This window comes from Osmerus eperlanus, chromosome 6 (assembly GCF_963692335.1).
Source record: "Osmerus eperlanus chromosome 6, fOsmEpe2.1, whole genome shotgun sequence".
In the NCBI taxonomy this organism is placed as follows: Eukaryota; Metazoa; Chordata; class Actinopteri; order Osmeriformes; family Osmeridae; genus Osmerus; species Osmerus eperlanus.
In genome coordinates, this window is record NC_085023.1 from 5,168,555 (window position 1) to 5,194,907 (window position 26,353).

General features: G+C 48.8%; 1 protein-coding gene across 4 annotated transcripts in view; it reads right to left on the reverse strand.

Moving 5' to 3' along the window:
* Positions 1-26,353, reverse strand: part of LOC134021986 (Kv channel-interacting protein 2) — a 71,252-nt gene that overhangs the window by 25,077 nt on the left and 19,822 nt on the right. Inside the window, exon 1 of one of the 4 annotated variants that reach the window (XM_062463126.1) lies at positions 24,018-24,234. The exons of 2 other annotated variants lie outside the window; for them this stretch is intronic. In XM_062463126.1, coding sequence (XP_062319110.1) covers positions 24,018-24,105 — 88 coding nt within the window. In that variant the 5' untranslated portion in view covers positions 24,106-24,234. Of the gene's footprint in view, positions 1-1,849; positions 2,103-24,017; positions 24,235-26,353 lie in introns of those variants that run through there. One more of the 4 variants, XM_062463125.1, reaches the window with a different exon arrangement.

Consider the following 26,353-nt stretch of genomic DNA (forward strand, 5'->3'; position numbering starts at 1 on the left):
GATTTCCCAAGGAGAACTTTGCTTTTTACTGCTAAGATAATGCATCTCTTGGCACACCTTGAGTTTTGGGGTGTGTCCAGGAAATGCATCAGAGATGAAGATGGTGTGTGTGTATGTGTGTGTGTGTATGTGTGTGTTTGACGGGATGTTTGGATAACTGTTATTTTCGAAAGCGTGCGTCAGCATCTGCAGCTTGCAGCCATAGGGGGGCGGGGCTAGGGGGGCGGGGAGTGGCCATGGCAAGGCTGGTCCATGCCTGCCTGCCTGCCTGTCTGTCTGTCTGTCTGTATGTGAGAGAAGGGAATGAGAGAACAAGAGAGACAGACGTACAGGAAAAGAGAGAGAGAAAGAGATAGAGAGAGGGTTAGACAGACAGAGATGGAAAGAAACTACATATATAGTGAAAAAGAGAGAGAGAGAGAGAGAGAGAGAGAGAGAGAGAGAGAGCGTGAGGGAGAGTGGAAGAGAGAGTGGAAGAGAGATAGAAAGAGAGGCTTTTTAACTTAATACAAAAACTTTGTTGGGCAGTCAAAACTTCCAGCCACCAGTTACACCACGGCACGCATCATGAATCCTACTTATATTGAAGCAAAAGCTCAGACTCAGGCTCCCCACCCATTCACTGTGCACAAGACACTCCTCTGCCCCACACAGCGATCCACTCTTCTAACTCTCCCACCAGCTTACGTACATATGTTGCGTATCCTTGCCATGACTAGCCTCAGAAAAAGAGAATAAGAGAAAGAGAGAGAGAGAGAGAGAGAGAGAGAGTGAGAGAGAGAGAGAGAGAGAGAGAGAGAGAGAGAGAGAGAGAGAGGAAGGGTGAAGCCAGATCAGACTCCTCTCTCTCAGCGTGAGAGTGAGTGAGTGCTGAGGAGATTCTTGACAGCAGTAGATGAGACACGCAGCAGGCCAAGGCAGACGCACACAAACAACAACTTGAACACGTTTTTTCATTTGACTTCATCCAACTTTGTAGCACTTCTGGGTCAGACAGACTTCTGTTTTTTGCGATCTATTTCCTCAGTTTGTGTAAAAGGAGTTTGGAGTAAGGGGATAGGATGCACTTTAGAGTCAACAAACTGTGTGTTGCTACTATTAGACTAGAAGCAGATGAAACAGAAAAAGAACGAAAACTGATATGGTCCCTGATGTACCTAAACACACACAAACACACACACACACACACACACTCAGAGCACTCAGACTCTCTCTCTCCATGGTGGTATTGATTGGAAGGAAGAACCCCAGAGGGGAGAAGAGGACCCCAAACAGCTAATGTTACAGCCTGTATGTGTGTGAGTGAGCGTGGGTGTGTTTTTCTCTGTGTGTGTGTGTGTGTGTCTACCTTCCAATAGTTAGATCAGTAACCCTAAGCCCCCCTTGGTCCAAGATGGTAGTCCCTGTATTGGAAAAGGGGGTAACAAGACCTTACACACACAGACACACATTCTTCTTAAATCCCACTGATGATTTATACCCAGTCCTTTACATACACACACACAAACACACACACGCCACCTCAAAAAAACGAACCCTCAGAAAATACACCACGCCATCCAAAAAACACACTCACACACACCACCCTTAACACACACGTGCACCACACGTAAAACACACACACACCACACGGAAAACACACACACACCACACGTAAAACACACACACACCACACATAATCACACACACAACTCATTTAAAACACACACACCACACCCTTAAAACACACACGCACCACAAGTAAAACACACACACCACACTCTTAAAACACACGCGCACCACACGTAAAACACACACCCCCCCCTTAACAAACACACACACACACACCATCTTTAAAACACAGACATACCTTCCCCTCCGACAGGTTCAAACATTCCAAACTGCTCCAGGACCTTGATGAACAGGCCCATGACCACCAACACAGCGATCATCTCCAGCCCATCCATACTCAGCATCTTCTGGCTCGCTCCTCTCTCATCTCCAGCGCTGGCTCTCTCCCAGTCCAGCCGCCCCAAGCTCCCAGTCCCTGAGTCCAACACCAGCACCTCGACTATCCCCCGCTACAAGATCCCAACTTCGTCCAGCAGCACATTCAAGAAGAGCCGACTGGAGTGTCTTCCTCCTTCAGTCGTCCCGTCCCCCCTCCCCCGATATCTCTCCCTCTCTCCGCCCCCTCCCTGCTCTCCCCTCACCCAGGCCTGGTCTCAGACAGCCACGCCCCCTCCACACCTGGACCCTCCTGGACCTTCCCTACACCTCCAGGCACAGCTGGGGGCTCCCAGGTGGAGCCTGTCCCAGGGGAAGCCGAGCGCACCCCTCTCCCCAGTGGTGGGGCCTGCTCTGTCCCGGCCGAGTGGAGGAATCCAGGGACGTGGCTCTGTGCCTGCCTGCCTGCCTGCCTGATGGTCTGCCGGTCGTGGTCGTCAGCCAGGGAGTGTTGTGAGGGGGAGAGACAGAGTGAACGAGGGAGAGGTGGGAGAGGGAGGGGGAGTGAGGGAGGGCGGGAGGGGAGGAAAGAGAGAGACTGATAAAGAGAGAGAAAGAGAGAGAGAGGGTGATGGAGGGTGGAGGAAAGAGAGAGAGAGAGAGAGAGAGAGAGAGCGAAAGAGGGGAGGAATCCTTCTCTTTCCAGTGAGATTACCTTCATTGATTTGCTTAATGTGGTTTCCTAGGTAACTGGCTGTGAATGTTTGGGAGAGTCCATCTTGACATTGGGAAATACATTTTGATTTACCTTTAAAATATGGTAACATATATGATGACCCTGTCTGTCTGCTACTATTCTGCTTGTCCATCCGTCTGTCTGTCTGTCTGTCTGTTTGACTGCCCGTCAATCTCTGTCAAGGTCATGAACCCCCCTCCCCCCAGACTGTTCCAGGTCATGTACCCCCAGACTGTTTGAGGTCATGTACCCCCAGACTGTTTCAGGTCATGTACCCCCAGACTGTTTCAGGTCATGTACCCCCAGACTGTTCCAGGTCATGTACCCCCAGACTGTTCCAGGTCATGTACCCCCAGACTGTTCCAGGTCATGTACCCCCAGACTGTTCCAGGTCATGTACCCCCAGACTGTTCCAGGTCATGTACCCCCAGACTGTTCCAGGTCATGTACCCCCAGACTGTTCCAGGTCATGTACCCCCAGACTGTTCCAGGTCATGTACCCCCAGACTGTTCCAGGTCATGTACCCCCAGACTGTTCCAGGTCATGTACACCCTCCACAAATGAGTCCTGGTCATTTGATCTCCTGTATGACTGTCCAGTGCCACCTCTGGCATCTCTGAGGTGCACATGCAGGTGATGAAACACACACACATACGCCAACAGACACACACATTCACACACACACACACAGCGCACACATCTTCCAACTCCCAAGCCTATCCACGGATGTTGCTGTAATGCTGCATTGAAAGGCTTCCAAGATGACAGTCGAACCTGATGTGACTTTATTGGTCTGGCCTGGTGTTACAACAAACACTCTGGCCCTATATCCTTGTCTGGGCTGTGCTGAACGTAATGTCTACTGTCATAATGTATTCTGTCTGTACATAACAGAGGTGTGTGGCTGGCATTCTGCAAATCTACACACACACAAACGTATACTACCGCATGCACACCACACACACTACCACACACACACACCACCACACATACACACTGCCACACTACCACATGCATACACCACACACCACACACACACACACACACACACACATACACTCACACACATACTACCACACCATCCACACACCTCTGACATTACCACACACACATCCACACACTCTCGAGGAGAGAGATGTGTTTGTCCCAATGGTGACATTGAGAGTGTCTCTGTGTGGTTGGCAGGTGGGAGATAGACGATGAAAGGGAGAGAAGAAAAAGGGGAGGGGGAGAAGAGGAGGGGGAGGGGAAGAGAGGAGGGACAGGAATAGAGTAGGGGAGAGGAGGGAGAGAGGAAGAGAGGGGGAAAGAGGAGAAGAGGAGGGGGAGGGGAAGAGAGGAGAGGACAGGAATAGAGTAGGGGAGAGGAGGAGAGGTGAGGAAGAGAGGGGGAAAGAGGAGGAGAGGAGAGGGGGAAATGAGGAGAAGAGGGGAGTGGAAAAAGAGAGGGTAGAAGGGAGAGGGAGCCATTCTTCCTTTGTTAGCCTGCAGCATGTCTGTTCTCTGGGAGAATTCTTCACCTCGTTCTGCCCGTCAGGAGGAAGACTGGCCCCACAGATATGTCCTCTAGATGTTCTAGCCTCCTCTCTCCTGTCCTCATGTCTCCTCTGTCCTAACTCCTCCTCCTCTCCTTCTCTCCTGTCTTCTCCTCCTCCTCCTCCTCTCACCTGTCCTCTCAGCTCCTCTGTCATCTCTCCCCCTCGTTCTTTCTCTGTCCTCTCTCCTCCTCGTCTCCTCCTCTCTTCTCTCTCCTCTCTCCCTTTTCCTCTGTCTTTCTCCTCTCTTTCCTCTGTCTTCTTTCTCTATCTCTCTCTCCTCTCTGCTCCCTCTCTCTCTGCTCTACTCAGTCTCTCTTCTCTCTCTCTCTCTCTCATCTCTCTCTCTCTCTCCATCATCTCTCTCTCTCTCTGCTCTATCTCTCTCTCTCTCTTCTCTCTCTCCTGTCCCGTCATCTCATCCCTCCTCTTCCTGGTCTCGTCCTCTGTCCTGTAATATCCCGCCTCCCCGCTTATCCTCTCATCTTCTCCCTCCTCTCATCTACTCCCCTCCTCTCATCTACTCCCTCCTCTTATCACCTCTCTTTCCTTCTCATTTCTCCACTCCTCTTCTTCCTCTTGCTCCTATACAAATGTATGTTTTCTCTGACAGAATAGAGTAGTGAGTCGTAAATATCCAAAAGTACTGACTTCCCAGTGTGCATCTGTGTAGATTGATTCATGTGTTCATGAGAGTCTCATTGATCCCAGGACAGAACATTCTATTCCAGGTTGTCCTGCAGGATGGACAGGGCTATTGATCTGTAGGAGAGAGAAGAGAGAGGAAGAGAGGGAGCCAGAAAGTGGAAAGAAGTAGGAGAGAGAAAGGTAAAAGATAGAAGAGAAAGATAGAGAGTTGAGGGAGAGCGAGTTAAAGAGAGCAAAAGGGAAGGAGATGAGAGAAGGAGGTAGAACAGAGACCATACTCCTTGTGTCCCAATCACCCAACCCTCTAACACCATCGTCCCTCCCTCCTCTCCCTCCTTCCTCTCCTCCTTTCCTCCTCCCTCATAGACAATTGTTATTGAGGGTTTCCAGAATGTGTCTGAGCATGTAGAATGTGTTCGTATCAGATAAGTACTGATCAATACATAGATGAACCCATACATCTGGGACCGAGAGAGACAGAGAGAGAAAGAGAGAGGTTGAGAGATGTAAAGAGATATGGAGAGAGGGAGACAGAATGGAGAGAGATATAGACAGAAATAATGAGACTGAGAGAGACCCACGGCGTACAGACCCACCTCAGAAACACACTCCACTCAGACCAACTCATGGCCAACGCTGTGTATGTTTGTGTGTCTTTTCGCACACACGTGCCAAAAAACGTACATCCCAACTTGTTACACACACACACACACACAAGTAAATAGTCTATGACCTATGTTGTTGTTTTTCCACCTATGTCCTGAAGTTAGAAACACACCTGTCAACCCTGTTCCACTCTGTGGTAGTACACAAAACTACATAAATGATGTAGGGGGAAGAGGAGGGTACACACACTCTCTCCCTCACACACATACACATTATCTCTCTCACACACACACACACGTCAAAATATCAGGCCGGGCTTTTCCAAAATAAGGAGACCAGGGAGAGACGAGGAGAACAGAAAATAAGATAGATTGACAGGCAGACAAGACAGAATAAACAAGTGCAAATGTGTGTGTTTGTGTGTTTGTGGACGTGTGTGTGCGTGTGTTTAGGTGTGTCTGGGGGTGCGAGTGTGTGTCTGTGTGTTTTAAACGAAGGGCAATTTAAAGGGCAATCTCTCTCTCCATCTCTCGTTGTTATTGATGGAGGATGTCTGCATAGTCTAGTCTATATCCACTAGGGGTCAGTGCAGATCAAAGTTTTTTAAAATGCTCTCACACACACACATACACACACCATTCCCTTAATGGACTTATCTAAACATATTTCCTCCTGACTTTGCGTTGCTGTCTAAATGTCAGACTGAGAAGATATGTTACTGTGGAGTTGTGTCTCTGCCAGCACTTCCGGTTGTGTACACACACACTCACACACACACACACACACACACACACACACACAGCAAGTAGGTATCTGGACAGCAAGTTCTGCCAATGCTGCAGTTTGTCTCCAGCCCTTGCAACACCAGGAAGAGGACAAGACAACCTGTCTTGTCCTGTCTTCTAGCTCTCTCTCTCCTCTCTCTCTCTCTCTCTCCTCTCTCCTCCTCTCCATCTCTCTCTCTCTCTCTCTTCTCTCTCTCTCTCTCTCATCCTCTCTCTCCTCATCCTCTCTCTCTCTCTCTCCTCTCTCTCTCTCTCTCTCTCTCTCTCTCTCTCTCTCTCTCTCTCTCTCTCTCGCTCCCTCTCTCTCTCTCTCTCTCTCTCCCTCTCTCTCTCTCTCTCCTCTCTCTCTCTCTCTCTCTCTCTCTCTCTCTCTCTCTCTCTCTCTCTCTCTCTCTCTCTCTCTCTCTCTCTCTCTGTCTCTCTCTGTCTGTCTCTCTCTCTCTCTCTGCCTCTCTCTCTCACACACACACACACACACGCACACACACAAACAGTGATACACTTTTATAAGCTCAGCGTGCAATGTCATAAAGGAAAATATGTTTTTCAAAGAAGAGAAAAGGAGGGAGGGAGGGGAAGAGGAGAGATGGATGGGGAAGGATGGAGAGAAGAGGAGAGAGGGGTAGGGCAGGAGGGAGGGAGGGAGGGGGAGGAGAGAGGGATGGGAAGGAGTGGGGAGAAGAGGGTAGAGCGATGGGTGATGTAAGGAGGAAGGACGAGAAGAGAGCGAGGGATGGTAGAGGAGGAAGACAAGAGGAGAGAGGAATGGAGGAGGAAAGTGGAGGAGAGATGGGGGGAGGAGAGAGGAGAGAGGAAGGGTAGAGGAGGAAGGGAAGAGGAGAAAGGGATGGATGGAGGAGAGAGGAGAGAACGATTGGGGAGGAGAGAGGGATGGTAGAGGAGGAAGAGAAAGGAGATAGGGTCCTCTACAGGATGGATGGAGAGAATAGGACAGAAAGTAGTGTTTGGCTCAGACAGTTGGGTTAAACACACAGCAGACACCTGTCACCTGTCAAATTGGACACTCACTCACACACACAACACACAACACACACACACACGTACGGACACAAAATAAGATGGAGAAAGATGTCGCCATGGACGCCACAACACAAAAGATCCTGTCTAAAAAACAGCTCCCACACACACTTGAACACACATCGCTGAATGCAAGACACGAACACACACACAAACCTAAACACACACAGACACACACAACAATGGTCTGTGTTTTACCATATCCAGAGAACATTGTCTCATACACTATATATATAATAACAACCATCATTACCATACTGCAGGGACAGTGCATTCTCTAGTAGTCAGACACGTACATACACAAGCACCCACACGCACATACGCAAACAAAACACAAGCACACACACATCAACAAAATTGGGCTCTGGAACTGCCAGTCTGCTGTGAACAAAGCAGACTTCATCCCGGCGTTTGCATTTACATTTAGTCATTTAGCAGACGCTCTTATCCAGAGCGACTTACAGTAAGTACAGGGACATTCCCCCCGAAGCAAGTAGGGTGAAGTGCCTTGCCAAGGACACAACTTAATTTGGCACGGCTGGGAATTGAACTGGCAACCTTCAGATTACTAGCCCGACTCCCTCACCACTCAGCCATCTGACTCCCTGCTTCTCTTCACGCCCTTGCGCTGACAGAGACATGGATCCGCCCAGAGAACACAGCAACTCCAGCTGCTCTCTCCGTCAACCACTTCGTTCTCTCACTCACCCCGCTCAACCGGGCGAGGTTGTGGGACAGGTTTGCTCCTTTCCCCACATATTAAATACACATCCACACCACTCTCTGTTACTGCCAAATCATTTGAACACCATTATGCGATGCTAACTGGTCCTATCAAAGCATTTTTAGTTGTCTTCTACCGCCCACCAGGGCCGCTAGCCGACTTTGTGGAGGAGCTGGACATGCTCCTCAGCGTCCTCCCGGATGATGGAACACCGCTGATACTCCTTGGGGACTTCAACATCCACCTCGAAGGAACGCAGGCCGTCGACTTCAAGTCTCTTCTGACTTCCTTCGACCTGAAGCTGCTGAACACACCGGCGACCCACAAGGCAGGAAAACAGCTCGACCTCATCCTGACACGTAACTGTATCACTGACTTAACCTCTGTAACCCCACTACACATTTCTGATCACTCCTTCATCCAATTCTCTGTCTCTCTCCCCCCAACTCCTCCTACCTCCCCTCCCCTCGTAACTTTCCGCCGCAACCTCCGCTCCCTATCCCCTCCCACTTCTCCTCCATTATAACATCCTCCCTCCCTCCCATTGACGAGTTCACGTCCCACCCCACTGACACTGCCACCAACACCCTGTTATCCATATTAACTGGATTACTCGACACTCTCTGTCCCCTGTCAACCAGGCCTGCGCGATCTTCTCCCTCCTGCCTGTGGCTCACGGATGTGATTCGTGAAGAACGGTCCATCCTTCGGGCAGCTGAGAGGAGATGGCGCAAGTCCAAAGACGGTCTGGACCTCGATAAGTATCACTCCCTCCTCAAATCCTTCTCTGCCCGCATAACTGATGCTAAAACCCACTACTTCCGGAACAAAATTAACTCTGCCACAAACTTTTCTCCACCCTTCTTAACCCACCTCCCCCACCCTCCCCCTCCACCCTGACAGCAGATGACTTCGCCTCCTTCTTTGAGAAAAAAGTTGCTGACATTAGCAGTCGGTTCCCTGAACCCACCTTTCCTACCCACTCACCCTCTATGACTGACCCAACTAAATGTCTAAACGCTTTCTCTCCCCTGTCCGAGGCAGAGATCTCTGACCTCATTCTCTCTCATCGCCCCACCTCCTGTCCCCTTGATCCAGTCCCCTCCCCTCACTTTCAAACCATCTCTCCCTCCATCATAACTTTTCTTCTCCATGTCCTTAACTCTTCTCTTACTTCCGGCACTTTCCCCTCTGCCTTCAAACAGGCCAGAGTTAGCCCTCTACTCAAAAAACCCTCCAGTAACCCAGCTGTCCTCCAGAACTACAGACCGGTATCACTACTACCCTTCTTTTCTAAAACAATTGAACGCGCTGTATCTAACCAACCGTCAAACTTCCTCTCTCCGAACAACCTGCTTGACCCCAACCAATTGGGCTTCAAGACTGGCCACTCCACAGAAACTGCCCTCCTGTCAGTCACCACTGCCCTCCAGTCTGCCAGAGCGGCTTCAAGGTCATCCGTCATCGTTCGGCTGGACCTTTCGGCAGCGTTTGATACGGTTAACCATCAAATCCTGCTGGCCAGACTTTCTGAGATGGGCATCACTGGCACTGCACTTCAGTGGATCTCATCCTACCTGTCGGGAAGATCCTACCAGGTCTCCTGGGGAGGCAAAGTGTCAGGCCCCCGCCAGCTCTCCACTGGTGTCCCACAGGGATCCGTCCTTGGACCCCTCCTCTTCTCCCTCTACACCACCTCGCTTGGACCAATCATCACCTCCCATGGCTTCTCCTACCACTGCTATGCTGACGACACGCAGCTGTACCTGTCGTTCCCCCCGACTGATCCGGGGATCTCAGCTCGGATCGAGGCCTGCCTCACAGACATCTCCGCCTGGATGACCGAGCACCACCTCCAGCTGAACCTCACCAAAACAGAACTCCTCATCATCCCGGCCAAACCCTCCATCTCCCACGATCTCTCAATCACCCTGGGATCTGCGGCGGGGACCCCTTCATCCTCTGCCAGGAACCTCGGGGTGACCATGGATGACGAGCTCTCCCTCACGGCCCACATGGCTGCGGTCTCCCGGTCGTGTAGATTCACCCTCTACAACATCCGGAAGATCAGGAGATACCTATCTGAGCATTCCACCCAGCTGCTAGTCCAAGCACTTGTCCTCTCAAAGTTGGACTACTGCAACTCGCTGCTCGCCGGTCTCCCAGCATGGGAGAAACACAGACAACTACTGAATGACTGGTTTCTCGGTGCAAATGACACTATTTTCACTTTCTGTTGAAGGAGGACAGTAGAATACATTCTCTCTGCATGACTGAGAACTGCCATTGTGACAAATATAAACCACTGTCAAGCAGAGGTGGCAGAAGTGGGTATAGGTAGGTGGTAATGTAGGGAGGTAGGTAGGTTTGTAGGTAGGTAAAGAGGTAGGGAGGTAGAGTGGTAGGGAAGTAGAGAAGTAGGTAGGTAGGTACTGTAGGTAGGAAGGTAGGGAGGTTAGTAGGGAAGTAGGTAGTTAGGTAGGTAGCTGGGTAGGTTGGTAGATAGGTAGGTAGGTACTGTAGTTAGGAAGGTAGGGAGGTTACTAGGTAGGTAGGTAGGTAGGTAGGTAGAGAGGTAGGTAGGTACTGTAGGTAGGTAGGTAGGTAGGTAGGTAGGTAGGTAGGTAGGTAGGTAGGTAGGTAGGTATGTAGGTAGGTACTGTAGGTAGGGAGGTAGGTACTGCAGGTAGGACTATTTCAAGTGTAAAACACACAACATCAAAACACCACAGCAGATTAATAAAAGTCCTGGTTCCTTTTTCCAGTTCTATGGACTGTCTATTCTATAAATAAACTGTAAGCCAATCTGTTCCTTCTCTCTCTCTGTCTCTCTCTGTCTCTCTCTCTCTCTCTCTCTCTCTCTCTCTCTCTCTCTCTCTCTCTCTCTCTCTCTCTCTCTCTCTCTCTCTCTCTCTGTTTCTCTCTCTATATACACTGGTTCAAAATACTCACCCCTCCTCCTCCACCCTCTCCACCTCCCTTCCTCTCTTCCTCCCCTCTACATTTTTCCTCATGTGTTCTGATGTGTAAGGGCCCTAGGCCCAGTCCAGATTACAGATGTCCACTGATAAGTCTTATCATTACAGCCTTTCGTAACTGTCTGTGCCCAGTGTGTGTGTGTGTCTTTGTGTGTCGATGTGTGTGTGTGTAGACAGATGGTCCATTTCAACTGCCACATGTGTCTGTGTATAGCCTTTGTGTACAGCTTGACTCAACTCTTCACTCGCGCTCACACCTCACCTCCCAGCTCACTACACACACCTCAATACACACACACACACACCCTACACACATCTCACAGCTCACTACACACACCTCAATACACACACACCCCCTACACACATCTCACAGCTCACTACACACTCACACACACCTCACTACACACATATCCCAATTCACCAGCTGCACACACTTTATACACACACCTCACTTCAGGTGAGTGTAAGTGTATACGCATGTGTCCGTGTGTGTGTGAATGTGCATGTCCGTGTGTGTGCCCATGTCTGAGAGTCTATTTATAGTCTTCAGTAGAATCAGGTTTGGAGGGCTGGGAGAAAGACTGATGAGATCACGCACCCTTCTATGCCTGGGGAAAACTGGACAGACAGCAAGCATCGAGCAGTGATAAACAATCTGGACCCCTGCAGACAGACATCATGCATCGAGCACAGAGATGAGATCAACACCAAAGTCATTATGAAGCATTATGGTGGGGATGATGATGATAATGATAATGATGGTGATGATGATAAGTGCTATCTTCACTTTCAACAACAAACAAAGAAACAAAGAAACAATACAACAACAGCAACACCTCAGACATTAGAAACTACAACCTAACCCTTATAAACTACAACCTAACCCTTATAAACTACAACCTAACCCTTAAAAACTACACCTAACCCTTAGAAACTACAACCTAACCCTTAGAAATACACCTTAACCCTTAGGCCCCATTTACACGGAGGAAAAACGCATATATCTTCATGCGGTTTGGCCTTTCATTTACACGAAAACAGAGGTTTTATCACGGAAAACGATCATTTCTAAAAACTCCGGCCAAAGTGGAGATTTCTGAAAACTCTGTTTTTGTGTTGGCGGGTGCACTCGGTTAAACAAAGTTTTAGGTTCTCAAACGTCACAGTATGCGACAAAAAATGCATCACGTCATGTGAGCATCCTATGTTTGTAGTAATGTAATGGGGTCATTTATTTGTGAATCACGTTACATTTGCGAATCACAAAATACATTTGTGCAAAGCGTTACATTTATTTGTGAATCATCCAAACAAATGAACCTCGCGCCATATTTACTATTGAAAGGAAAAGGAAGTTGATCGTGTTATTTGTAGTTGTTGATTTTGAGAATTCTGATTGGTTTGCATGGCTTTATCCTTCTCGTTATACTGCCGCCTACAGGTTTGGCATAGTTATGATGGCGCTCGGGGGCGTATTTATGCGGGTTCATGTAAACAGAAACATTTTTGAAAACGATCTTGTGTGTACAACGTTATTTTTGAAAACGGAGGGGCAGAAATATTTGTTTCTGTAAATACCCGGCTATGTGTAAACGTGGCCTTAGAAACTACAAGGCAAAACTTCACATTCAAGTTACATTAACTACCATGTGACCACATAGCAATATTTCTAGTAGGACTACAGTTCAGTGATTACACAGGTGAAACTTGAAGGTGTCACAATTTTCCAGGGGTAACTGGATGTCAATGTAATAGTTGTAATACTGGTACTGCCTTAGACCGCACCTACTTCAACTTTACAACATCCACGTACCCCTCACACACGTCCTCTGTGCCTTCTTAAAAAGTTTGCAATCTCCTATACTGCAACTTACACTTACTATATTTTACTTATTTCATATCAATTCCTAATTTTCTATGTTTAAAATGTAGGTATTACTATGTTCTGTAGGTTATGTAGTCACACTGTCTATAACAGTCTAGTCTATAGTCTATAACAGTGATCTCAATGTAAATAGTTGCAGACATCCATTAAACAAACTGAATTACAAATTGTCCTGATCTATACATCCTCTACAGCAAACCCCATGAACAGCACACACCAGTAAACATGGAGGACATGTGTATGAAGGACTGGAACGGTGTCTTTTCCCAGAGACTAGCACTGTTACACTTACAAGAAAGATATGTACCAAAGAGGAAGTCATCTCAATAGACAAAGAGAAGAGAAATAGAGAGTGTGTGTGTAAATATTTATGTGTGTGTGTAATACTTGTGTGTGTGTATCCTATATTGGTAGTCAGGACACAGGTGTACTGGGCATACAGACTGGCAGATCAATAGAGCTTCATCAGATAGTGTGACCTCCCTCTGGAGAGGGAGAGAGAGAGAAAAACAGAGAGAAAGAGAGAGTGGGGTGGAAAGACAAAGAACAGGGCTAGAGAGAGAGAGACAGAGATGGAGAAAGGGAGGGAGGAGAGAGAGGGAGAGAGGGGGTGAAAGACAAAGAGGGCGGGAGAGAGAGAGAGAGGGAGTTGAGAAAGAGGAAAAGAGAGAGGGCGACAGGAGATGGAAGGGCTTATTTAATGATGACTGTGTGTGTGTGTGTGTGTGTGTTAGTGTAAGTACAGAGAGCTCTCCCTTGTTCTTTGGTACACCTTTCCATTTCATCATCAAGATACAACTACCCCCCCCCCCCCCGACACACACACACACACAGTCCCCCCACACACACATAACCCACCCCGCCTACACAGACCTCCACAATAGTAGTAATCATAACGTCTACCTCACGCTTCACAAAGCAGCCATCATGGAAGGAGAAGGAGGTGTTTCCACACACACACCTGAGTGATCTGGGAGGAAACGGAGCGCTATGCCACTCACACAGACAGACACAAGGTGTAAGAGGAGGGAGGGAGAGAGTGAAAGACAGGCAGAAAGCGAGAGATTCAGGAGTTAGTGCCAAAGTCTCATTGATACCTTATGCTTCCTCCCTTACACCTCAACACAGAGTACTTCTCAATTTTTCCTCTATGCCTCCGTCCCTCATTTACTTCAGCCTATTCCCTTGGTTCTGCTTTCTTGACTCTCCTCTTCTCTTTGCTCTCCTCTCCCCTCTTCCTCTTCTATTCTCTTCTGCTCTACTCTTCTCCTCTTCTCTCTCCTCTCCTCCTCTCCTCCCCTCCTCCTCCTCCCCCTCTCCTCCCCTCCTCTCCTCCCCCTCTCCTCCTCTCCTCCCCTCCTCTCCTCCTGTCCTCCCCTCCTCCTCTCCTCCCCTTCCCCTCTCCTCCTCCTCCCCCTCTCCTCCCCATCTCCCCCTCTCCTCCTCTCCTCCCCCTCTCCTCCCCTCCTCCTCCCCTCATCCTCCTCCCCCTCTCCTACCCTACCCTCCTCTCCTCCCCCTCTCCCCTCTCCTCCCCCTCCTCCCCCTCTCCTCCCCTCCTCTCTTCTCCTCCTCCACCTCCGCTCCTCTCTTCTTTAGTCCTCCTGCATCTGTCACATCAGCTCTCTCTCTCAGTCTTGCACCGTCTCTCTATCACTACATGTTCATTCTGCTCTGTCACTCTATGTCCTTACTTTCACTTTCCCCCATCCCCCCTCTCTCTACTGACCCCCTGTCTCTCCCTACCTCCCTCCATTCATACTTTCTCTCCATCTCCCTCCCTCCTCTCCCTTTCTCCGTTCTCCTTACCCCCCCTCCATTTATACTTTCTCCTCTACCTCCCCTCTCTTTTCATACTTTCTCTCCCTCCGCCTCTCCCTTCATCCTTTCTCTCCTTCTTTCTCTCCCCCTCCCACCATCCCTCCCCTCCCTCTCTCCTTCTCTCCCATATCTCCCCTCCCTCCATCTCTCCCTTCCCTCTCTCCTTCTCTACCTCCCCCTCCATCCATCTCTCTCCTCCCTCTCTCCCTCCCCTCCCTCCATCTCTCCCTCTCCACACCCCCACTCTCCATCTCTCCCCACACTCTCTCCCTCCCCCTATCCCCCCGTCTCTCCTTCTCCCCTCTCTCTCTCCTCCTCTCCCTCCCCCTCCCTCCATATCTGCAGCTCTGGGCAGAGTGGAGGTCACCAGCTGGGTGTCCCAAGGTCATCCCTCTCCAAGGTGTGCTTGTGCTGCTCTCGCCTGGTTGGCTGAGTGGAGTTGACAAGCCCCTCCCACGGGAGCCAGCCTGGCCTTTTAGAGGCTGTAGCCACACCTCCCCCGAGAACCTTTGCCCACCACACACTGCTTGTGTGTATGTATGTATGTGTGTGTGTGTGTGTGTGTGTGTGTGTGTGTGTGTGTGTGTGTGTGTGTGTGTGTGTGTGTGTGTGTGTGTGTATGTATGTGTGTGTGTGTGTGAAAGAGAGAGAGAGATACAGATAGTTTCTGATGGCTTCTTTGTCTGAAGGTCATCTGTGGCCAGCTCTGAGTGTGCTCCAACACACACAGACACACATGTGGAGACACACACACACACACACACTTATTTAACTTTAGCAGCCAATCCCAAGTAATGAATTGGAGGTGTGTGTGGATGGAGAGATTCCTCAGGCTTATATAACAGCTATAGTTAGACTGGATTTATTCAGCACTTTTCTAGCTATAGTTAGTGTAGATGTATCCACCTGGCTGGGGAGCCTGACTGGACAGCAGAGTCTCACCTCTCCACAAGCACAGCGCTTACTGTAATGACCCCAGGCAGCCAAGACATGAGATGATTAAAATATCCATAATTTATCAAAATACTACAAAAAATATCTCTAGTCATTAGAATGTAAATTAAATGTGAATATGAATGTTCTGGATTTTGGGCTGAATTTTATGAACATAAATGTTCAGGTACCTGTGTGTGTGCATGTGTGTGTGTGTGTGTGTGTGTGTGTGTGTGTGTGTGTGTGTGTGTGTGTGTGTGTGTGTGTGTGCGTGCGTGTGTGCGTGTAGAGGAGAATTTTCATCCATTTAAAAGAGAGATCAATAGTGTCAGCTGTAGCTGTGTTCACCTTGTTCTGACTGACTATGTGACAGGCTCTGTCAAGTATCCACAGGAGTGCTATCAATCACACACACACACACACACACACACACACACACACACACACACACACACACACACACACACACACACCAACACACACACACACACACACACAACTACCTACACTGTATGGTACATATCAACTCCCCTCCCTTCATCCTTCCATCCATTGTCCATCCTTCCATCCATCTCTCCCTCCATTCACCCATCTGTCCAGTCATCCATTCAGACCCCCCTTTTTTCATCCAGCCATCAATCCATCCGTCCCTGGTGTTGAGACACAAGCTGCAGTAAGTCCAGCTGCTTACTGGCCTTAACTTTCACTTCAGTACTTCATCACATCTGTCCTCACCTCTCAGGAGTGGAGGACGGAAGGAGGAGAGAAAGAGAGGAGGAGAGGAGGAGAGGAGGAGGAGAGGAGGAGAGGAGGAGAGGAGGAGAGGAGAAGGAGAGGAGGAGGAGAGGTAGATGAGAGGAGGAGAGGAGGAGAGGTAGATGAGAGGAGGAGGAGAGGAGGAGGAGAGGAGGAGGAGAGGTAAATGAGAGGAAAGGAGGAGAGGAGGAGAGGTAGATGAGAGGAGGAGGAGAGGAGGAGGAGAGGTAGAGGAGAGGAGGAGAGGTAGATGAGAGGAGGAGGAGAGGTAGATGAGAGGAGGAGGTGAGGAGGAGAGGTAGATGAGAGGAGGAGGTGAGGAGGAGAGGTAGATGAGAGGAGGAGGAGAGGTAGATGAGAGGAGGAGGAGAGGAGGAGAGGTAGATGAGAGGTGGAGGAGAGGAGGAGAGGTAGATGAGAGGAGGAGCAGAGAAGGATAGGTAGATGAGAGGAGGAGCAGAGAAGGATAGGTAGATGAGAGGAGGAGCAGAGAAGGACGAAAAGGGAAGAGGAGGAAAGTTGGATGAGGTTATTGCTGCCATGGTAACAAGGTTCTAGAACAAGGCTGTATTTACAGTAATGGGGAGAGATGATGGTGGTGGTGGTGATGATGATAAGGAGAGGATAGGAGAGGAGAGGAAAGGAGAGAAGAGGATGTACACATACTCACTCACTCAATGGGTTGAACATCTGGTGGCACTTGTGAAACCACTTTCTCCTAAATTCATGAATGTCAGTCACACAAGAAATTAACTCCTACTGGGTTCACAGTGTGTGTGTGTGTGTGTGTGCATGTGTGCGTGCGTGCGCATGTATGTGTGTGAATGCGCGTGTGTGTGTGCACGCATATATATATGTGTGTGCATAAATGTTTGCTTGTGTGTTCATGTGTGTGCATGTGTGTGTGTGCGCGTGTATGTTTGGACAGAAACAGCATGCAGGGAGGCTATGAAACATTCCGCACTGAGTGGACATGAGAGATGTAGAGAGACAGATGTTCATTAGCACTGTCTTATAACACTCATTAAACACTCAGAGGTGCACACACACACACGCAAACACACACATAATGAACAGCATTCCCTTCACAGTGTCAACAGTGGTACGTGTCATTGTTTACCCCCAATAAGAACAGTAATGTCCTCTGGCTCTTTAGCTGTCACTGGAGGTGACTGTTATCCAGGTTTTCAGTCAAAACATCCCCAGCTTATCTGTTTGACACTCATTTCTGGGGGAGTTTGCTTCTGTCTGCCTGTTCTGTTGGGAATGGTTCCATTGTGTCAGGCAAGATCAATCAAGTAGAGATAAATAAATGAAACAATTTCACATTTCTATTTGACAATGCTGTTATTACACAGGGTGGGCTTGATTGATCTCCACCCGGTGACATCTTGACACCTCCTTCAGGATCGCTAAATCAAATTGAATTGGATGAAATTACACTAATCAACTATTCCAAATAGAACCACTGAGAGACAAATAAGACCAACCTCAGTTAGCTGAAACGACTTTAATTGGCCCAGGTGTGCCTGTTTCTTGATGGGGGGGGGGGGGGGGGGGGCAGACCTGGTCTATTTTTGGTCTAGGTCTGTCTGGGCTCATCCTGTATACTGTACTGTTACTCTGCTCATTACCTTTGTTCCTCTCTCCTTCTCTCCCTCGTTCAGCGACGCAACCTCCCGTCGTGTCTGCCCATCCCCCTCCTCTCTCTCCCTCCCCTTCTTCATCGTCCCTCTCTCTCTGCCCTGCCCTGTCCATCTACTTTCTCATCCTCCTCCCCTCCGACCACCTTGACTTCCCTCCATCTTCATTTCCTCTCCTGTCCTCTCCTCCTTCTCGCCATTATTCTGCCTCTCTACACGGCCAACATTGTCTCTCTCCTCTCTCCTCCTCCTCCTCCTCCCCCTCTTCTCCTCTTCTCCTCCCCTCTTGGCCAGACGCTTGCTAATAGGGGTTTATTTTTAGCGAGTGTGTGAGAGGTGTGTGTGCCGATGATGGATGGAGGAGATGTTTCACACCTTCCTCGTAAAAGGAGGGGGTGACGAAGAGGGGGAGGAGGTGAGGACAAGCGGGAAGGGGTGAGAAAGAGGGGGTGGAGGGAGAGGAGGATGGGATGGGAGGTTGGGGGGATGGAGGAGGGGGTGTGGGGGAGGAGAGGGGAGGGGAGATTGGGGTGAGATGGAGGTGGCATGGGGGCAGGAGAGGGAGGAGGAGGAGGATAGTTAGTGACCAAGGACGCAAGCTGGGAGACCTGCTGCAGCTAAAGGACACGAGAAAACCAAGGGAGGGGCGAAGAGAGAGAAGCAGATAGAGAATGAAGAGAGACACCCTTCCTCTTGCTGAACTCCCACCAGGCTACTCTGAGTGGCTGTGCCAGTGTGTGTGTATGTGTGAGTGTGTGTGTGTCACTATGAGTGACAGAGAGAGAGACGGTTTTCATTTGTCAAGGAAGACATACTGCTAATAGACAGACAGACAGACAGACAATAAATAGAGATTTAATCAACTGGGGGCTGGTGAGAATCTTCACAAGTCTAAGTCTGGCAGCTAAGACATGGTGTTCTTAAAATGGATCTGACAAACGCCCATACACATACAATTTACACCAGCTTTCTTTAAAACACCTACTTTCAATTTACCCACAACACTCAATTTACCTGGGAACCAATCTAGATTGCATGGGTACGATAATGACTCATGGTCCAGCAACAGCTCCCTCAAACTGGGGTACTTCCCTATTCAAGCCCCAGGCTTGTCTGGGGCCTCCTGCAGGACCTGGGTGAAGCAACCCCCTCCCTCCCACACACAAACACACACGCACACACACGCACATACACTCACAGTCTCACACACCCTTAGTTCCTGCAGAAACACAAGTTACATACTAAACCACCATGCAGACATTCAGTTTGAAACTCACTGCAAGCACACACACACACACACACACACACCTAAATACACAGAAACATTATCCGTCCCTGTCTGTCCTTGTCTCTCTGTGACATGGCTCACTCCACCCTGACAGCCCTTCACACAGACAGGAGAAGTTGTTTTATTTATGGAGTCATCTGAGTTGACAGTTGGTCTCAGTTTAGCTAGTCACACTAATACATGGTGATGAGAGACAGGAGGGGAGGAGGGGAGGAGGAGAGGAGGGGTGGATGAGCAAAGAAGAAGAGGAGAGGTTGGTAGGTGACATCATTAGGCTTATGGGGGATGGGAGAAGGAATCACGAAATACACTAATCCCCTCAGCTCTTACACACACACACACACACGTGCGGACACACACACACAATCACATAATCAAGCGCAGAGAACCTTATAAAGACTGTTAGAGATAGACCCTCCCTGGTCTCCAATAGAGATCAACCCCCAGATACTCTACATTTTACCAACACAATTCTTAATGATGTCCCATCAAATAGACTGGTGGGTGCGGTTTTTGCCAGCTAAAAACCATGCTGATGATCTACGGAGAGGGACTACGGTCTGATTACCAGGCTCTGATTGGTGGAGGGCCAGTCTAAGGACTCGAGCAGACCATGTCAAACTTTAGTTTGGCAATGCAGAGACAAGGCGGGGTTATAAACAGTAGCTGTCCAAAGGAAAGGCAACGAAAAGTACAGAGCTGAGGACAGGACCAGACCCGACTCCACGCAGCACAACACCAGGACAGGACCAGACCCGACTCCACGCAGCACAACACCAGGACAGGACCAGACCCGACTCCACGCAGCACAACACCAGGACAGGGCCAGACCCGACTCCACGCAGCACAACACCAGGGACCCGACTCCACGCAGCACAACACCAGGACAGGGCCAGACCCGACTCCACGCAGCACAACACCAGGACAGGACCAGACCAGATTTATTATTTATCCAGGGCTTCTATTGATAACCTATTCTCTTTCTGTATGTCAGCCTGCTACACAGGACTTCAGATGAATGGTGTGTGTGTGCACATATATATATACTGTAGACGGTACGGTAAACATATTGTGCATGTGTAATGTGTATAGTCTGTACACATAAACTGTGTGTGTATGTGTGTGTATCCATGTGTGTATACAAAGTCTATGTATGTGCGTATACGTGTGTGTGGAGACTGCATGCAGCAGGATATAGACCAGTTATTCAGAGGTCATTCATTAGGAGGTCAGTGGTCTCCCCAGAGTCGTCAGAGCTCAGCATTCTCTTTTAACACTGTGACATTCCTTCAATGGAAGCCTACAGGACTAGGCATGAATACCAATGTGATAAATGGTGTGTGTGTGCATACATGTGTTTTTCTGTGTGTGCATGCGTGTATCTGGTATGTCTGAGTCAATAGATTTAATGAAACTATTTCAAATTCTACTGACAACTAACTCAGTGGCACTATGACCAACAGTATTGGTGCAGTGATGGTGTGTTGGTGTTTCTCAACCTGCAGTCTTGGTGTTTCATGAACTGCAGTGTTGGTGTGTTGGTGTTTCTTAACCTGCAGTGTTGGTGTGTCGGTGTTTCTTAACCTGCAGTTTTGGTGTTTCCTTACCTGCAGTGTTGTTGTTGTTTTTTTACCTCCGATGTTGGTGTTTTTAAACTTGCAATGTTGGTGTTTTTAAACTTGTAGTGAGTTCATAATAAAGCTGGTCCCTGTACTCAGCCATGATTATGTCCAGCAGGTAGCAGCTCATCATCTCCTGCTGGCGAGGAGAGGACAGGACAGGAGGTGACAGGAGAGGAGAGATGAGGAGAATCTGTGTGTATTCATTAAGTCTGCTCAGGGCCGACAAGAGCTGGCAAAAGAAAAATAGCAAGGAGGGGAGGAATCAAACCAAGTTACTGAAAAGCTGGAAGACGAAGGTGGGGAGAGAGGGACAGAGACAGGGAGAGAGGGAGCAAAGAGCACATCATAATCTTTGTTTACCTGTTCTAAATTTGTCTTAATTACACTAAGTTAATTGCAAGTTGGAAAGTTACATCATTATGTAAAACAATACAAACACAGCCGAGATAGAACATGAGGGAAAGGAGTCACACACACTCACACGCACGCACACACACACACACACACCTGGTAGCTGTTCTTCCCTGCAGTGCTGCTAATGAAAGACGCTAATTAGCCAACAAGGTACAAGGCATCTACACACATAAGTTACCAATGTCAGTCACACACACACATTTCTCAGGCCTGTACTGTGCAATGCAGGGGCTTGATTGTACTTGGAACTGACAGGTACTATTATAACACACCCACACACACACATATATATATAACCTATATGTAGACACACACACACACATATATATATAACCTATATGTAGACACACACACACACACACATATATATATAACCTATATGTAGACACACACACACACATACACAAACAGACAACCTATCTATAGTAGACTAGAGATGGAGCAACATGAGGAGTCAGGTGGCTGAGCGGTTAGGGAAATCGGCTAGTAATCCGAAGGTCGCTGGTTCGATTCCCGGCTGTGCCAAATGACGTTGTGTCCTTGGGCAAGGCACTTCACCTCGGGGGAATGTCCCTGTACTTACTGTAAGTCTCTCTGGATAAGAGCGTCTGCTAAATGACTAAATGTAAATGTAACATGAGTTGAACTGTCTAATAAGCAAATTAAAATAAAGAGTTTCTCTGTCTCCCTCTCTCTTTGTGACCAGACTAGTGAATGGCATGTCCCAGGTCTCTACATTAGCATGGCCTGAATGTCAGAATGCAGAGATTCCCATACTGTATCAAAGGCCTTGATTACAGCCCTGTGTGACACGGTGGTAACAGGCCTAGATTGTTCCACGGCAAGGACACTCTCTTTCTCTCTGTTTCACCCCCTTTTCCCCTCTCTCTCTCTCTCTCTCTCTCTCTCTCTCTCTCTCTCTCTCTCTCTCTCTCTCTCTCTCTCTCTCTCTCTCTCTCTCTCTCTCTCTCTCTCTCTCTCGCTGTCTTTCTCTCTCAGACACGCAGCAGCAGGTTGCCATGGCAACCTCTTTCTGGGTAAACTTAAGAATGTGTCTAGTTCTGAACACAGACACACACACCTCACACACAGAAACACATACACAAGCACACACACACTTAAACCCACAAAACTTTGTTTTAAATACATATTTTATGGATATGGGTCTCATGAGCCAGCTAACAGGACAAAATATCAGTGTATGGGTGAGTGTGTCCATGTGTGTGTGTGTGTTCCCTCTTCATAAAGGACGTGTCGCTTCACTAGCAGTGCCAGACTGTATTATTTACCTAGGTTTGTCTCTGCCCATCATACATGATAGGTTAAGTAGAATAAGTGTGTGTGTGTGTGTGAGCTGCTTTCTTAACATGCAGCTCTGCAGATGTCAGAAATCTGAAGAGATAAAGAGAGGAGAGGAGAATCAATTGTTGAGTTGATTTCCAACAGAATATGCACTAGGCCAAACACTCCTTGATGTACCTAACAAGGTACAACAACAATTCAAGATAACCGATAAAATACAAATGTATGAACATTACTGCTCTAGAAATGAGCCATCATCTATAACTTTCACAATCCGAAAAAGATATGGTTCAGACTGAAAGAACACTGTCTCATCTACAGGAGGTAGTGTGACTGGGCAGGGCTGACCTGATGGAGTTCAGGGTTCTTGTTTTGGTGAGCCGAGATCTTCACAAGGAAATGGTCAGTGACAGGTTAATGACCTCAGCATCACCTCACTCTGTGTTCACCGGGTTCTAATTTAACCATGCTCCCAACTTTCTTTCTTTCTCTCCCCATCTCTCTCTCTCTCTCTCATTCGTTATCTCTCTCCAACTCTTTTTCTCTCTCTCTTTCTCTCTCTTTTCTCCAACTCTTCAGGTTCACCTTTCTCTTGCTCCATCTTCCTATTTCTCTTTCTCTCTCTGGTTATGGGTAACTGCCTGGGACGGAGAGAGAGAAAGGAGATGGAAAATAGGAGAGGAAAAAAAGAAGCTGGAGAAACAAGAGAAGGAGAGAGTTCACCGTGCGGATCTCATTCCACATCCACAGCACAATTCATTTCAGCCACACAGCACAATACCACACACACATACACGCACACACACAGGTGCACACGCACACACACACACACACATATACACACACACACACAGGCGGAGTGGTAATTAGAACCACTCAGCTCTCTGATCCCTCTTTTGCAAGACACTCTGTATGAAGATTAGTCACACACGTGCACAGGCACTCCCACGCACACACACACAAACACAGTCTACAAATATATATATATACGGCCTACATTTACTTCTTGTTCGAGCCCCCAGCAGACAAACAGGAAATCACTTGAAATGAAGCAAATAGAACAACATTTTTACTATGGAAGTCAACATAAGTAAACTGAAAGAGCCAACTGAAGCACTGTGCCCTAACACACACAGCTCAGGTACAGAGCAGAGCTCTCAGGACACATAGAGCCACTGAGTAGAATCCAACTCATGAACACAAACACTCCAGCACACAAAACACTCTCCAAGACCAGGACCAGGACCAAGACCAGGACCAGGACCTGGACCAGGACAGACCCAGACCCAGACCCAGACCCAGACCATCTGTCCTGTCCCCAGAGGAAGAGGCTGTCCTTGGGTGTGGTTAGAGGCTGGAAGCTGGAGGCTGCCTACCTTCAGTGAGTGTTCCGGTGAGGAAGCGGTAGAAATAGCGTGCCACCTTGGTCAGCTGCCTCTTACACCTCTTCCGACACTGGCTCATTCTGTCTCTCTGGAGCTGCTGGGAGCAGAGCAGCAGCAGCAGGAGGAGAGAAGGTGTAGAGCAGGAGGAGGAGGAGAGCAGGAGGAGGAGGAGAGCAGGAGGAGGAGGAGAGCAGGAGGAGGAGGAGAGCAGGAGGAGGAGGAGAGCAGGAGGAGGAAGAGAGCAGGAGGAGGAGGAGGGGGAAGAGGAGAGCAGGACGAGGAGAGCGGGAGCAGGAGAAGTGCAAGAAGAGGAGCAGAAGGAGGAGAGCAGAAGTAGGAGAGCAGGAGGAGGAGAGCAGGAGGAGATGGAGGAGAACAGGAGGAGCAGAGATACTGCTCAGAACAACCACCACCAGGACAGATGGCAAGAAGGAAGAAATTATGGAGAAGGGGTGAGACGTCTGGCCGTCGCTGCACTCTTTTTCTCCTTCTCTCGTTCTCTCTCTCTCTCTGTGGCTTGTGGTCCTCCTCCCTGTCTTTCTCGCTGGTCTCCGTGTTCTTCTCTTCACCTGTAGGGCGTTGGTTGTCAATCAGCCCGCCTGCTCTCTCTCTCCTCCCCCTCACGAGCGGAGAAGCCCTGCTGTCATCTCATTGGCTGGGAGAGTGACGGAAAATTCCGGACCCGCATGTGAGGACGTAGGCTACTACGAAGAGTCAGAGTTAGTGACAGTACCCTCTCTCTCTCTCTCTTTCTCTCTCCCTCTCTCTTTCTCTGTGTCTCCTCTGCTGTTGATGTTTTTCTCGTCTAGCTGCTTTCAAAGTATACCGCCTCTGGGAGGCTTGTTGTACAGTGTGCCAGCAGGAGGGTGAGTGTGAGTGTGTGTGTGTGTGTGTGTGTGTGTGTGTGTGTGTGTGTGTGAGAGCTGGCTAGCAGGAGGTTGTCTACAGCATCAGGGGGAAACAAAACAAACATAATAATTAGCGCCACACACAAACCTTCTCTCTGTCTCTGCCTTTCTCCCTTTCTGTCTCCTCTGCTTGCCCACCCTCCCTCCCTCTCTCTCTCCCTTTCTCTCTCTCTCTCTCTCTCTCTCCCTTCCTCTCTCTCCCTTTCTCTCTCTCTCTCCCTTCTTCTCTCTCTCTGTCTCTCTCGCCTTCTATCACTTTCCCCCAGGCTCTGAAGGACCACAAAGAGCATAGATGATGTAGGGATGGAGGAGGTGTGAAAGAAGAGGTGTATTGTCCCTTCCTGCTTTCCTGTCACTGGAGAATGATAGCCGCATACACAGAGAGGAGGGGAGGAGGGGGAGGGGAGGGGGAAAGAGAGGGAAGGAGAAAGAGAGGGATGCTTCTCCTCCACGAGCAGAAGCCCCAGGATGGACAGATTGATTTCCATCTGCCAGACAAGGGGACAAGAAGAGAGGAGGGGCGGAGCTTGTAATCCTCAACGAGAAAGGAGGAAACCTCTCTCACTGACATTCGCTTTCTCCTCTTTTGACACCTCTTTCTTACACCTCTCTCTGAGAGGAATATTTTCTGTCAGCTCCTGCCCTACCACACACACATTCTCTCTTTCACACACACACACACACACACACACACACACACACGGTCATTATAAACACATACATACAGACACACAAAGTTGATTTGTGTCAGATCCTGCTGTCCCCTCACGCCTCTATTTTAATCCCTCCATTCATCTACCTCTCAGGTCGATCGGTGCTCTCCTTTTGACTGTTTCAATCTTTCTCTCTCCCCCTCTCTCTCTTCCCCCTCTCTCTACCTACCTGTTTCTCTCTCCTCCTCCATGCCACTCTTCCTCTCTTCCCCCTTTCTTTCTCTCTCTCTCTCTCTCTCTCTCTCTCTCTCTCTCTCTCTCTCTCTCTCTCTCTCTCTCTCTCTCTTTTGCCGAATGCTGGATGTTGAATTTGAGATGATTACAGTTGCCAAGGTAACCACAGACTCTATGGATTTCCCTTACAGCCAATCAGAGACCATGCAGAGCTCCATGCCCCCCCTCTCTTTCTCATTCCCTATTTTCTTTCTCTCGTTATTTAGTTGTTAAGTCAAAGCTGAACTCGTGAAATTCCACATTCTCATTGGAACGGTTGGGAGCTGTTAAGAGGTAGATGTGTGTGTGTGTGTGTGTGTATTTGTGTATTCTCAGTTGTTCTAAGCAGCAGTGCAGAGTTCTGCAAGACCAAGATAAGAACCCAGACAGAAGCACACTAGAACCCTTGAAGAACCAGACACTGTCCACTATCCGCCTTGGCTAGGACCAATACCTTCTCCTGCTTGATTCTGTTTACCAACCAATCATGGCT